Source organism: Canis lupus, chromosome 9 (genome assembly GCF_048164855.1).
Source record: "Canis lupus baileyi chromosome 9, mCanLup2.hap1, whole genome shotgun sequence".
In the NCBI taxonomy this organism is placed as follows: Eukaryota; Metazoa; Chordata; class Mammalia; order Carnivora; family Canidae; genus Canis; species Canis lupus.
Window position 1 is genome coordinate 11,763,620 of NC_132846.1, and position 13,912 is coordinate 11,777,531.

A 13,912-nucleotide genomic window follows, 5' to 3' on the forward strand; every position below is an offset into this window, starting at 1 on the left:
GTGAACAAGGCCAAAAATATATAGGCCTTCCGTCATTTTATCATTTATTTTTGCTTTCCCAAGGATGAGGCCATAATATTATTCCCTACTATCAAAGTGAACTTTCATAATCATAATCACTGAAAAGCCAGATCAAAGAAAACCCATGCTGCTCTTATGTTGGTCTTGTAACTTCATCTTTTTTCTTAATTTATATATATATGCCAACAACTTGAAAATATAATAAATGGTAAGATTAGTAAATGAAGAAAAATTGTCAACAGTAGATTGTATGTATGAAGTGTTGTGCCAAGTTCTAAGCACTTAACATTAAATTTAATATTAAATTAACTACTTAATATTAAACTAAAAGCCAATTAATTAAATTTTTAAAATTTACTTTTGCTACCTAACTAAAAGAAAATCCATACATATGTTTTCTTTCCCTACTATATATGCTTTGACTTTATTAGATATGGTACAACTACAAGAGAGGAACAACTGTGTATCCAAATAAAGACACACTTTTTTCTTGTCATAGTAACGAGCATCCAAGAAGAGCATAGAATTCAAACAGACTGCACCATCAAAATGTGTATGTGAGTTTTAAATATACCTGAAATCAGAATATTCCCAATACTGTATAATATATATCAAAATATTTATTATTAGATGTTTAGACTATTCAAATTGTAATCATGTATAACCTTAAAGTTAACATTAAACTGTTAGTCTTTTCCTATATCCAGCTGTCTCTTTCCAGCATAATTTCATCAGATATTACTCTCATACTCACTATCCATTTAGTTTAGTGCAAGATGCAAGATTTAGTACAGTACAAGATGAGGAGATTTTTTTTTTCCTTCTCTTATCCTTATTTGGCTGCCTAAAAGGTTTCCAAATTCAGATTTTCAATTTTTGGAATTAAATTGTATTAATTACAACTTCTCCAGATAAAAAGAACTTTATAATAATAAAAAATTAAGCTTATACAGAATAAGAATTACCTACAAGTATAGAAAAGAACTGTTTCATTACCTTTCACCTCTAATTAATAACAAAAATGCACCCACAATTTTACATAGGTTTCAACACAAGGAAAACAGGAAAAATATCTTTAGGATTGACGTAGATAAAGCTACTTACTTACTTTATTTATTACTTTCTTCAAAACATAGACAGTATTATAATAGTCAACCATCTAACCAATGCTATCAAAGCAAAATGAGGGTGAAGAAAACATGTCTGTTACATAAAAATGAGCTTAAACCAATTTTTCTTGAATTAGGTCAGGAGAAGGTTACAGAGGAATCAAGTTTACCTGATTCAAAAGTTGGCATTTTCAAATCACCTTGGTTCAGTTCTGTGCCATATTTTAATTTGTGATATTTTGCCCTGAAAATTCAATAATAAATTGTTGAAAGAAAAATATTTTCCCCTTTTCTACACAGTTAATACTGGTATATATTTCTCTAATAACAAAACATAGTATGAATGTCTGTTTTTAATCTTTATTTGCAAACTAAGAAAAAAAAAGAGTACTGCTGTAAAAGATAAAATGTAAATTACCCAATTAACATATAAACCTGAATAAAAGATAAGTTTTTCCTGATCTCTGGAGAAAAAAGAAATTCCAAAACTTAGATTCTATAATAAAAGATATTATTTCACTTTTAAAGATTTAAATATTTTCTTTTTCCATCATAAGAATCAAATCAAAGTATTATCTTGTATTTTGGGCACTGGTTTCATATCTTTCAAAGAGCTTTTAAATACAATGTACACTAGTATAAAAAATACTTTTCTACTTTATATTATACACACAAGAATATGAGGAACGCCTACCTTTCTTGTTTTAATGCGTACTCTAACATCTTTATTCTTCTTACTAAGTCCTTTTTCAAGTTTTCTTGACCTTTTCTTTCTCCTTGCAAAAATGCTATCCGGGCCTAAAAACAAATAAAAGGTTTTTTATTTTTATTTTTTCCTAACAATACACAGGGAACCAAAACTAAGAAAACATGACAGCAAGCATTAAAATTTATAAAAGCAGTCAACCAAACTTTGTTAGATAACACAATTATTTTAAAAATAAACATGACCATAAATCAGCTATTTGCTTTTAATCTTAAGGCCTCTAATAATAATTTTTACATAATCATAAAAGGAAATCTTGCATATAACAATTAAACCTACTTCCTAACATGTAAATCATAAAGAACTAAAAAATATTATTTTCATAAAATATTTTCCCAAAATGATACCAGTTGTTTAAAAGAATACATAAAAGCATTTTCCTTATGAAATACTTAAAAATTTATAATCTCTTCTATTCTACCCCCCCACTCCAAATTCTTTCAATTCTTGAAATAACACCACAGAGTATTTCAAATAGTTTAAGTAAAGCAACAGTATGTTCAAAGAATTCATTACTTTGTTGTCATTTTTCTACCATGAGAGGAAATTTTTCTTTTTAATTGCCTTATTTTTTGTGAGAGGCAACTCTGTATCCTTTTCTGGCCCCTCCTATCATGTCAGTCCATTTATCTACCAAACACTAAAAAGGAATTTAAAGAGACTGTGTGGAGACGTTTGCCATTATGCACATAATTAAAATAAAACTAACTTCCAAATGGGGAAAAATGCTCTTGCTGTGATAACCCACAGGTGTATTGTTGATTTAAAAAAATAAGGGCTACCAGGGTGGCTCAGTTAGTTAAGCTAAGCACTGGATTCTCAATTTCATCTCAGGTCATCATCTCAGGGTGGTGAGACAGAGTCTTAAGATTTTTTTCCTCTCCCTCTCTCTGTCCTTGCCTCCCCCCCCTCCCTTGCTCTATCTCTGGGAAAGAAAGAAAAGAAAGAAAAGAAAGAGAAAGAGAAAAAAAAGAAAAGAAAAAAGAAAGAGAAAGAAAAAGAAAGAAAAGAAAGAAAAGAAAGAAAGAAAGAAAGAAAGAAAGAACGAAAGAACGAACATACTGTTGCTTTTTAGCATCTTTTCACGTCTCTTGGTCCTCCGTATGTCATATTTTTTAAAGAAAAGAATCTCTAACTCCTTAACACCTGAGAAGTTAGACAACTACATAGTACTTCCAAATGCAAATTTCAGAACAAAAATAAAACATCTAGAAGGAATGGGAACTATTCAGAATCTAATAGTCCAATATCCTGAAGAGAAAAGTAGCATTTATGATTCTTTTGAGCTACAATGTCCATTTCATCATACAGCCTCAAATTCTGATTGTTTTTTGCCCGCATCAACTTTATTTCACCACAGTAAGTGTACTTAACATCCATAATCGCCATACAACATCCTTACAGTATTATTGACTATATTCTCTATGCTGGACTTATCGTTCCCTAATTTATCCATTCTGTAACTAGAAGTTGTGCCTCTTAGACCACTTCACCTATTTTGCCCACCCTTCCAACATCCTCACCTCTGGCAACCACTAGTTAGTTCTCTGTATTTATGACTCTGTTTGTTTTTTTTGTTCGATTTACTTTGTTTTTTAGATCCCACATAAAAGTGAAATCATATGGTATTTGTCTTTCTTTGGCTCATTTCACTTAATATAATACCTTCTAGGTCCATCAATGTTGTCGCAAATGGCAAGATCTCTTTCTTTTTATGACTGAGTAAATATTCCATTATGTAACAGTCTATCTTTTCTTTTATCTGTTTGATAGATTAAATTTACACATTTCCACCAATGGTGCATAAGGGTTCTCTTTTTTCCACATCCTCACCAACACTTGTCATTTCTTGTCTTTTTGATATTAGCCATTCTGACAGGTCTAAGGTGATAGGTCACTGTGGTTTTGTTATGCATATCCCTGATTACTGATGTGAGCATCTTTTCATATGTCTCTTGGTCCTCCACATGTCTTATTTGGAAAAATGTCTATTCAGGTCCTCTGTCCATTTTTAAACCAGATTATTATTTTTTAAATTTAATTTTGGGCGTTCAGTTGTTTAAGTTCTTTATATATTTTGGATATTAACCCCTTACAAATATATCATTTGTAAATATCTTCTTCCACTCAGTAGGAAGTCTTTTCATTTTCTTGACTGTTTACTTCATTGTGCAGGAGCTTTTCATCTTGGTGCAAAGAGTTTATTTTCGCTTTTCCTTCCCTTGCCTGAGAGGACATATTTAGAAAAATGCTCCTAAGGTTGATGTCCAAGACATTATTGCCTGTGTTTTCTTTCTTTCAAGAGTTTTATGGTTCCACGTCTCACTTTTAGGTCTTTAATCCACTTTGAGTTTGGGTATGGTGTAAGAAAGTGGTCTTTCACTCTTTTGCATGCAGCTGTCTGGTATTCCCAATGCCATTTATTGAAGCAGCTGTCTTTTCCCTATCCTAAACTCTTGCCTCTTTTACCATAGATTAATTTACCATATAAGTATGGGTTTATTTTTCAGTTCTCTATCCTGTTCCATTGATCTATGTGTCTATTTTTATGCCAGTACCACACTGTTGTCATTACTATCGCTTTGTAGTGTATCTTGAAATCTGGGATTGTAATACCTCTGATTTTGTTCTTTTTCAAAGAAGCTGCTCTGACCATTTGGGGTCTTTTGTGGGTCCACAAAAATTTTAAGATTGTTTGTGTTCTAGTTCCATTGAATACACTACTGGTATTTTAAAAGAGATTGCACCAAATTTGTACACTGTTTTGAGTAGTATGGGCACTCTGTCAATATTAATTCTTCCAATCCATAACATGTAGAACTTCCCATTTGTTTGTGTCCTCTTCAATTTCTTTCATCATTTCTAGTTTTCAAAATACAGGTCTCTCACCTCCCTGGTTAAATTTATACCAAAGTACTTCATTCTTTGTAGTGCAATTGTAAATAGTTTGTTTTCTTAATTTCTCTTTCTACTACTTGGTTATTAGCTTAGAGAAATTTTTTTTTCTATTTATTTATGATAGACATAGAGAGAGAGAAAGAGAGAGAGGCAGAGACACAGGAGGAGGGACACGCCCTAGGCTAAAGGTGGCACTAAACCGCTGAGCCACCCAGGCTGCCCTGATTACTACTTTTTAAAGAGAATAAAATGATCTTTCATCTTTTTCCACTGCTAATTGTAGAATGCTTATAAGATCTGGCAATTGGAGTCACATAATGCTTTTATAGTATGTCATTCATTTTTCTTTTCTTTTTTTTGTAAGTCAGTACAAGGATGGTTTTATGTCTGTAAATTAATAAACATGATACATACCCCTTAACATAATGAAGGATAAAACCATATCATCTTAGTAGATACAGAAAAAAGCATTTGACAAAATTCAACATGCTTTCATGATAAAAACTCAACAAAGTGTGTTTAGAGGCAACATACCTCAACATGATAAAGGTAATATATGATAAGACCACAGCTAATATCATATTCAAGGCTTAAAGCTTTTTCCTTAAGGTCAGAAACAAGACAAGGGTGTTCACTTGTCACTTTATTATCCAATATAGAACTGAAAATCCTACACATAGCAATCAGGCCAGAGGTTGGGGGAAAAGACTTCCAAACCGGTAAGGAAGAAGTAAAATTACCACTATTTGCAGATGGCATGATACTGATAGAAAGTCCTAGCCTCTACAAAGAACTGTTAGAACTAATAAATTCAGTAAAGCCACAGGATACAAAATTAATATACAGAATTCTGTTTAATTTCTCTAAGCTAGGGATCCCTGGGTGGCTCAGTGGTTTAGCACCTGCCTTTGGCCCAGGGCGTGATCCTGGAGTCCCGGATCGAGTCCCACATCGGGCTCCCGGCATGGAGCCTGCTTCTCCCTCGGCCTGTGTCTCTGTCTGTCTCTCTGGTCTCTCATGAATAATAAAAATCTTTTTTAAATAAAAAAAGCAGTAATCAGTGATTTTCCAAAGAGAAAGGCACTAAAACTAAGTGAAAGTCATAAGGAGTGTAAAAAACAAAAACAAAAACCAACAACACCTGAATAGTGGTAATGTTTCCTACTTGAGTCTTAAACTGTTGTCCACATGCTACCGAAGCAGGCACCAGAACCTTACACTATTGTGAAAATTCATTTTGACTTCTTGCCTTGGAATTTTCAGATATTTTACTTATTAATTTACTTGAAAGAAACAGAGATAAAAAGAGATAGGAGGAGCAGGAAGGAGAGGGAGAAACAGGGAGCCCAATAGAGAGCTCAATCCCAGTGAGACCATGACATTAGCTGAAGGCAGATGCTTAACTGACTAAGCCACCCAGGTGCCCCTGCCTTGGCATTTTCATATCAAAAACTATCCATCCATACAGAATTTCGTACATGAAACAAACACAAACTATATTTAAAAAAAAAAAAAAAAAGGCAAGAAATCCACAGCAGCTTTTGAACAGGAGTTGAAGGAAGATAATTCACAAAGGACAAAGAAAGGTGAGAATTCATTAAGAAAATACCTTTAAAAGGACATGTCCTAACCCAAACTATGTGGAGATGAGGGTAAAAAGCAAATAACAGACATGACAGGACTACTGGACATGACCTTATGACCTCACATCACTAAGTATCTGTACTTACTCAGAGTATCTATAGATACTCTGACTTAAAAGGTTGTATCTGATACTGATAAATAAAAAAGACCAATTAAATAAGAGACAGTATTTAATAAAGGTTCATTGACAATGAGTTCTGAGCTATTTTTACAGGTCATACTGCAAGTGTACTGTTAGTAGCATCATCTCATCAAATAAACACTAAAAAAGTAACTGCAAAAAAAAAAAAAAACCCAAAAAACATACTTACAATGGCTTAAAAAAAAACAAAAGTATCTAGGCATAAACCAACAAATTGTGCAAGATCTCTCCATGAAAAACCGCAACCTGTACAAAAACGACAACCTGAATGGACTAGCACTCATAAAAAATAATTTTCATGCAAACTGAGTTAAAGTAATTCCAAACTTTCCGAACGTGTATGTGTGAGTGAACTTGACAAAATGATTCGAAAATTTACAAAGAAATTCAAATTTCCTAGAAAGAGTAAGACAGGGTAGCCCAGGTGGCTCAGCGGTTAAGCACTGCCTTCAGCCCGGGGCCTGATCCTGGGGAACCGGTATCGAGTCCCACGTCAGGTTCCCTGCATGGAGCCTGCTACTCCCTCTCTGCCTGTGTCTCTGCCTCTCTCTGTCTCTCTGTCTCTCTGTGTCTCTCATGAATAAATAAATAAAATCTTAAGAAAAAAAAAAAAAAAGAGTGAGATAATCACCAAGGAGGAAGTGGTAGAACCTGCTCTACCAGACATTAAGATGGTTTATAAAACTAGAGAAATTAAAACAGTGATTGGTGCAGGGATAGACAGATTTTTAAAAACCCAGAAACAAATTAATGTATATGAGGTCACACGGTTTATGAAAACAGTTTAGAACACTGAGGAAAGAATGGCTGTTTCACAAACTGTGTTTAGTATACAGGGTAAACACAAGGGGAAAGGGAGCTGAAATAAAACTTCTGCCTGATCAGTTGTAGGATTATAGATCTAAATATGAAGGCAGAACAATAATGCTTTTAGGATCTAATACAGATCTTCAAAATCTCAGATTAAGGAAAGAATTCTTGAACAAGACAAAGCATTAACCATAAAGAAAAGGATGAATAGGGACGACTGGGTGACTCAGCAGTTGAGTGTCTGCCTTTGGCTCAGGGCGTGATCCCAGAGTCCTGGGATGGAGTCCCACATAGGGCTCCTTGCAGGGAGCCTCCTTTTCCCTCAGCCTATGTCTCTGCCTCTCTCTCTCTCTGCATGCGTCTCTCATGAATAAATAAATCTTTAAAAAAAAAAAGAAAAGGATGAATAAATTCATTACCATTTTAACGGTTCTGTTCAAGGCACAGCAAGGATTAGCAACCTGCATCAGGCTTGTTTTGGGAAATCCCAGAGAGAAAAATGGCTTAAAAAAAAATAAACAAAAGAATATGAAACACAGACCCAATATGACAAAGCCTAATACATTTACTATATTAAAGTTTGTAAACCTCCTATATGATTATCAGACAAAAATAAGGGGTTTTTTTGTTTGTTTGTTTTTTTCTTTTTTTAGATTTTTATTTATTTGAGAGAATGAAAAAGTGTATGAGCTGGGGGAGAGGCAGACTTCCAGGTGAGCAGGGAGCCTGATGTGAGGTTTGATTCCAGGATTCTGGGATCAGGCCATAAGTCCAAGGTAGACCTTAATCAACTGAGCTACCCAAGGACCCCAAACAAAAGATTTTATTTTTTTAAAGATTTTATTATTTATTCATGAGACACACAGAGAGAGAAAGAGAAAGAGAGAGAGAGAGAGAGGCAGAGACATAGGCAGAAAGAGCAGGCTCCATGCAGGGAGCCTGATGTGGGAGCCCGATGTGGGACTCAATCCTAGGACTCCAGGATCACACCCTGAGCCGAAGGAAGACGCTTAACCGCTGAGCCACCCAGGCATCCCCAAAAAAGACTTTAAATAAAAAAAGATTGCACAAGACAAAGGATATTATATATTATATATATTAATAAAATGCTCAATAAAGAAAGATAAAACAATTATAAATATTCGTGTACTTAATAAGATCAAAATATATGAAGCAAAAACTGAAGGGGGAAATAGTTTCACAGCAATACTGCAGACTTCAATATCCCACTTTCAATGACAGAAGAATCAGAGAGAAGACAAGGAAACAAGAATCTCAACACAATAAACAAACTAGATCTAACAGACATATACAAAACACTCTACCCAACAACAGAATACGTATTCTTCTCAAATATACATGGGGTATTCTCCAGGATGGACCGTATGTTCACCACAAATTAAGTCTCAATAGATTTAAAACAATGAATATTATTAAAAAATTTTTCTCTCAACACAACAAAAAAACCAGTAACAGAACACCAGAAAACTCAAAAATTAGTGGAAATTGAACACACTCTTAAGCAACTAATGGAACAAAATCACAAGAAAAATTAGAACACACTTAGGAATAAATATGAAAACATAGCATACCAAAACCTACTGGATGCAGCAAAAGCAGTGCTGAGGGGAAAATGTACAGCTATCAATGCTTATATTGAAAAACACAAAAAACCTCAAATTAACAACCTAACTTTACTATTTAAGGAACAAGAAAAAGAATAAACTAAACCTAAAGCTAGCAGAGGAAAAGAAATAATAAAGATTAAAGCAGAAACAAAACAACAATAAAATAGAACCAAAACTTGGTTCATCAAAAGAAGCCACGAAATTGACAAAATGTTAGCTGAATCCACTAAGAAAAAAAGACCTTAATTATCAAAATCAGAAATGAAAGTGGAGGCATTACAACCAATTCTACAGAAATAAAAAGGATTGGAAGAGTACTATGAACAACTGAACACTAACAAATTGGATAATACAAAAACACAAAACAAGACTGAATGAAGAAAGAAAATCAGAAAAAATCTGTAAATTTCAAAGAGATTGACTCAGTAATCAAAAATCCCTCATACAGTGTATCTGGGTGGCTTAGTCAGTTAAGTGTCCCAACTCTTGATTTCAGCTCAGGTCATGATCTCAGGGTCGTGAGACTGAGCTCTGTTTTGTGCAGCTCCCCACTCAAAAGCAATCCACTTCTCTCCTTCTCTCTCAGCCCCTCCCCCTGCTTGCAAGCATTTTGGAAAAAACAGAACAAAAAAATTCCTCATACAAAGAAAAACCCTGGATATGATAGCTTTACTAGTGAATCCTGCCAAACATTTAAAGAATTAACATAAATCTTTTTAAAACATTTCCAAAAATTCTAGAGGAAACTTTTGCTCATCAAGGCCAGCAATGCTTCATACCAAAGCCAGATACAAACTCTGTAAGAAAACTACAGAGCAGTATCTTTTATAAACACTTAGGTAAAAACCTTCAACATAATACTTTTTTTTTTTAATTTTAATTTTTTTTTAATTTTTATTTATTTATGATAGGCACACAGTGAGAGAGAGAGGCAGAGACACAGGCAGAGGGAGAAGCAGGCTTCATGCACCGGGAGCCTGACATGGGATTCGATCCTGGGTCTCCAGGATCGCGCCCTGGGCCAAAGGCAGGCGCTAAACCGCTGCGCCACCCGGGGATCCCAACATAATACTAATACATCAAATTCAGCAGCATATTACAAAGATTGTACATCAAGACCAAGTGAGATTTATTCCTTGAATGCAAAGATGGTTCAACACAAGAAAAACAATCGATATAATGCACCTTATTAACAGAAATAAAGGGGAAGAACTGCAAAACCATTTCAGTTTCTGATGCAGAAAAAGAATTTGACAAAATTTAACACCCTTCTGTGACAAAACAAAAACAAAAAACACTCAACAAACTAGGAATAAATAAAACTATCTCAACATATTAAGAAAGCCATATATGAAAAGCCCATAACAAACATCATGCTCCATAGTTTAAGGCTGAAAGCTTTCCCTCTAAAACCAGAATGAGGGAGGAGGGATATGCCTGGTACCTGAGTGGCTCAGTCAGGAAGCATCTGACTATTGGTCTCAACTCGGGTCTTGATCTCAGGGTTGTGAATTAAAGCCCAGTATTTGGGCTCTACGCTTAGCATGGAGCCTACTTAAATATATATATAAAAATAAAATAAAATAAAACCAGAACAAGGGAAGGATGCCATTTCAACACTCCTGTACAATCTAGAACTGTAAGTCCTGGCCAGAGTATGAGATAAGAAAAATAAAGGAATGCAAATTAGTAAAGAAGTAAAATTAATCTGTTCACAGATAATATGATCTTATATGTAGAAAACCCAAAAGATGCCAGAGTTGGGGTTATCAAACTGCATGCTGAGCTGATTAAGATTCTCTCTCTCCCTCTGTTTTTCCTCCCCCTCAAAAGAAAAAGAAAAGAAAAGCTGTTGGTTTTGTGTGACTCTATCCCAGTACTTTGCCTTTAAATTAGATATACACCTTTAAATTAGGCGAAGTACTGGGATAGAGTACTGGGATAGAGTCACACAAAACCAACAGCTTTTCTTTTCTTTTTCTTTTGAGGGGGAGGAAAAACAGAGGGAGAGAGAGAGAATCTTAATCAGCTCAGCATGCAGTTTGATAACCCCAACTCTGAGATCACAACCTCAGCTGAAAGACAAGAGTCCGCCACTCAACCAATTCTGCCTTCCAGGTAGCTGGGTAATATGGTAAATCTATTTTTAATTTTTGGAGGAACCACATTATCTTCCACAGTGGCTCTACCATTTTACTGATAATTTACATAAGACTTCCAGTTTCTTCAAATCCTGACACTTTTTGTTACTGGTGTTATTACGGTTTTTAATAGTAGCTATCCTAATGAGGTGTAGTATCTCATAGGAGGCGGGGCTTCCGTAATAATAGTGATGTAAGGCATCATTTTCATGTGCTTACTGGCCAAATATGTATCTTCAGCACATGTAAGGCCAAGTAGAGTCAGGCTCTAACTCAGTGCAGAGTCTGCTTTGGAGTCTCTCTCCCTCTGCCCCTCACCCCTCACCCATGCATGCTCCTGTGCATGAACGCTTTCTCTAAAAATAAATAAATAAATCTTTAAAGAAATTATCATATTACCCAGTAATTCCACTTCTGGGCGTATACTGAAAAGAAATGAAAAGCATGGTCTTGAAGAGAAATTTATAGACCCATGTTAACAGAAACACTATTAATAGCTAAAACCTTGAAGCAACCCAAATTTCTTCAAAAGATAAATGGGGGCACCTGGGTGACTCAGTTGGTTAGGCACCTGACACTTAATTTCAGTTCAGGTCATGATCTCAGGGTGGTGATATTGAGCCCTTTATCAGGGCTCCATGCTCAGTGGGGAGTCTGCTTAAGATTCTCTCTTTCCCTCTCCTTCTATGCCCCCCCCATGTGTGCTTCCTCTAAAATAAATAAGTAAATCTTACCAAAAAAAAGGAAAGAAAAGAAAGGAATATTATTAACTCTATGCCCACAAACTTGGTAACTCAGATGAAATGGACCAGTTCCTTGAAACACAATCTATCAAAATTCACACAGGAGAAAACAGATCATCTGAATAGTATGTATCTACTTCAGAAATTGAATAAATAATTAATAACATTCCAAACCAGAAGGCACCAGGCCCACCCAAATGGATTCACTGATGAATTCTACTGAACATTTAAGGAAGAAATGATACCAGTTGTCTACATTTGCAACTAGGATACAGAATCAGAAGGTGCACTTGCTTATTAACTCACAGGATGAAGCCAGAATCACTCTAATACCAAATCCAGATAGACATCCCAAGAAAGGAAAACTAATATTTCTCTCATGAACAAAGATGCAAAATCCCTCAATATTATATTAGCAAACTGAATCCAACAATATACACAAAGAACTATATAACAATTTATTTCAGGTATGCAAAGCTAGTTCAACATTTGACTATCTACTAATATATCCTATCATTAATTGGCCAAACAGGCCCAATAAGAAAAATCAATGACAATAATAATATAAGCACAAACAGCATTTGACAAAATCAATTACCTACTTAAGACAAAAACTCTCAGGATACTAGGGATAGGAAGAACTTCTACACAACTTGACAACAATGTACCAAAACCTACAGCTAAATATCCTATTTAATAGTAATTAACTAGATGTTTTCCCTCCTAAGATCAGGAATAATGAAAGGATGTCCCCTCTTACCACTCCTATTCAGCATCATAATCAAAGTCCTAGCTATTGCAATAGGTAAAAAAAGAACATTCTTGTTGGAACAATACAGAACAGATTAATATAATACTACCCTTGGGCAAGGATAACACACAAATTCACAAAGCATTCTATAAAAAAAAATTTAAGTATATAGATTGAGAAGGAAGAAGACTATTTGGAAGGAAGGTGACAAGGTCTATGTAGAAAGCTCTAAAGAAGAAACAAAACACACCAAGCAAAAAAAAAAAAAAAAAAAAAAGATCTAATAAGTAATTATAGCAAGGTTGCAGGATATAAGCTAAATATACAAAACTTAACTGCTTTCCCATATACCAGCAATGAACAACAGGAATTTGAAACTGAAAACAATAAATACCATTCATATTAGTACCAAAAGAAGAAAAGAAGTGGGGCACCTGTGTGGCTCAGTGGTTGAGTGTGCCTTCCTCTCAGGTCAGGATCCCAGGGTCCTGAGATCAAGTCCTGCATCAGGCTTCCTGCTTCTTCCTCTGCCTAGGTCTCTGCCTCTGTCTCTGTCTCTCATGAATAAATAAAATGATGAAGAAGACAATGATGACAAGGAGGCTATCAATCCACAAAAAGATGCACAGGAATGTACAAGAGGAAAACTACAAAAAATTCTGATTAAAGACATCAAAGATCTGAATAAATGGAGAGATATTCCATGTACATGGATAGGAAGACTCAGCATTTTGAGATGTCAAATCTTCCCAACTTCATCTGTATATTCAATGAAAGCCCTACAAAAATTCCAGCAAGTTAGTTTGTGGATACTGATAAAATTATTCCAAGCTTTATATAGAAAAGCAAAAGACCAAAAATAACAAGCACACTTCGGCAGGACAAGTTGGAAGACTACCAATACCAGACTTCAAGACTTAGTCTACCTATATATACAGAAAGATATGCAAATATACGCTGATTATGTGAACATGTATATACATATAAATACACACATACATAATTTACTATCTAAACATATAATACACAACTATAAAGCTTTTAGAAGACAATGGGAGAAAATCGAGGTTCATAGTTGATGAGTTTTTAAATACAAAAACCAGGGATGCCTGGGTGGCTCAACAGTTAAGCCATTAAGCTTTTGGCTCAGGGCCTGATCCTGGAATCCCAGGGATCAAGTCCTTCATTGGGCTTCCTGCATGGAGCCTGCTTCTCCCTCTGCCTATGTCTCTGCCGGTGTGTGTGTGTGTGTGTGTGTG

General features: G+C 34.9%; 1 protein-coding gene across 7 annotated transcripts in view; it reads right to left on the reverse strand.

The window, feature by feature from the left end:
* Nucleotides 1–13,912, reverse strand: part of STRN3 (striatin 3) — a 112,174-nt gene that overhangs the window by 52,823 nt on the left and 45,439 nt on the right. For 4 of the 7 annotated variants that reach the window (XM_072838141.1, XM_072838138.1, XM_072838140.1 and 1 more), the window contains exons 2-3: nt 1,825–1,928; nt 1,301–1,374 (exon numbers count right to left, since the gene is read on the reverse strand). In XM_072838141.1, the coding sequence (XP_072694242.1) occupies nt 1,301–1,374; nt 1,825–1,928 (178 nt within the window). Of the gene's footprint in view, nt 1–1,300; nt 1,375–1,824; nt 1,929–7,809; nt 7,894–13,912 lie in introns of all 7 variants that reach the window. The other 3 variants (XR_012036403.1, XM_072838137.1, XM_072838139.1) reach the window with 1 other exon arrangement.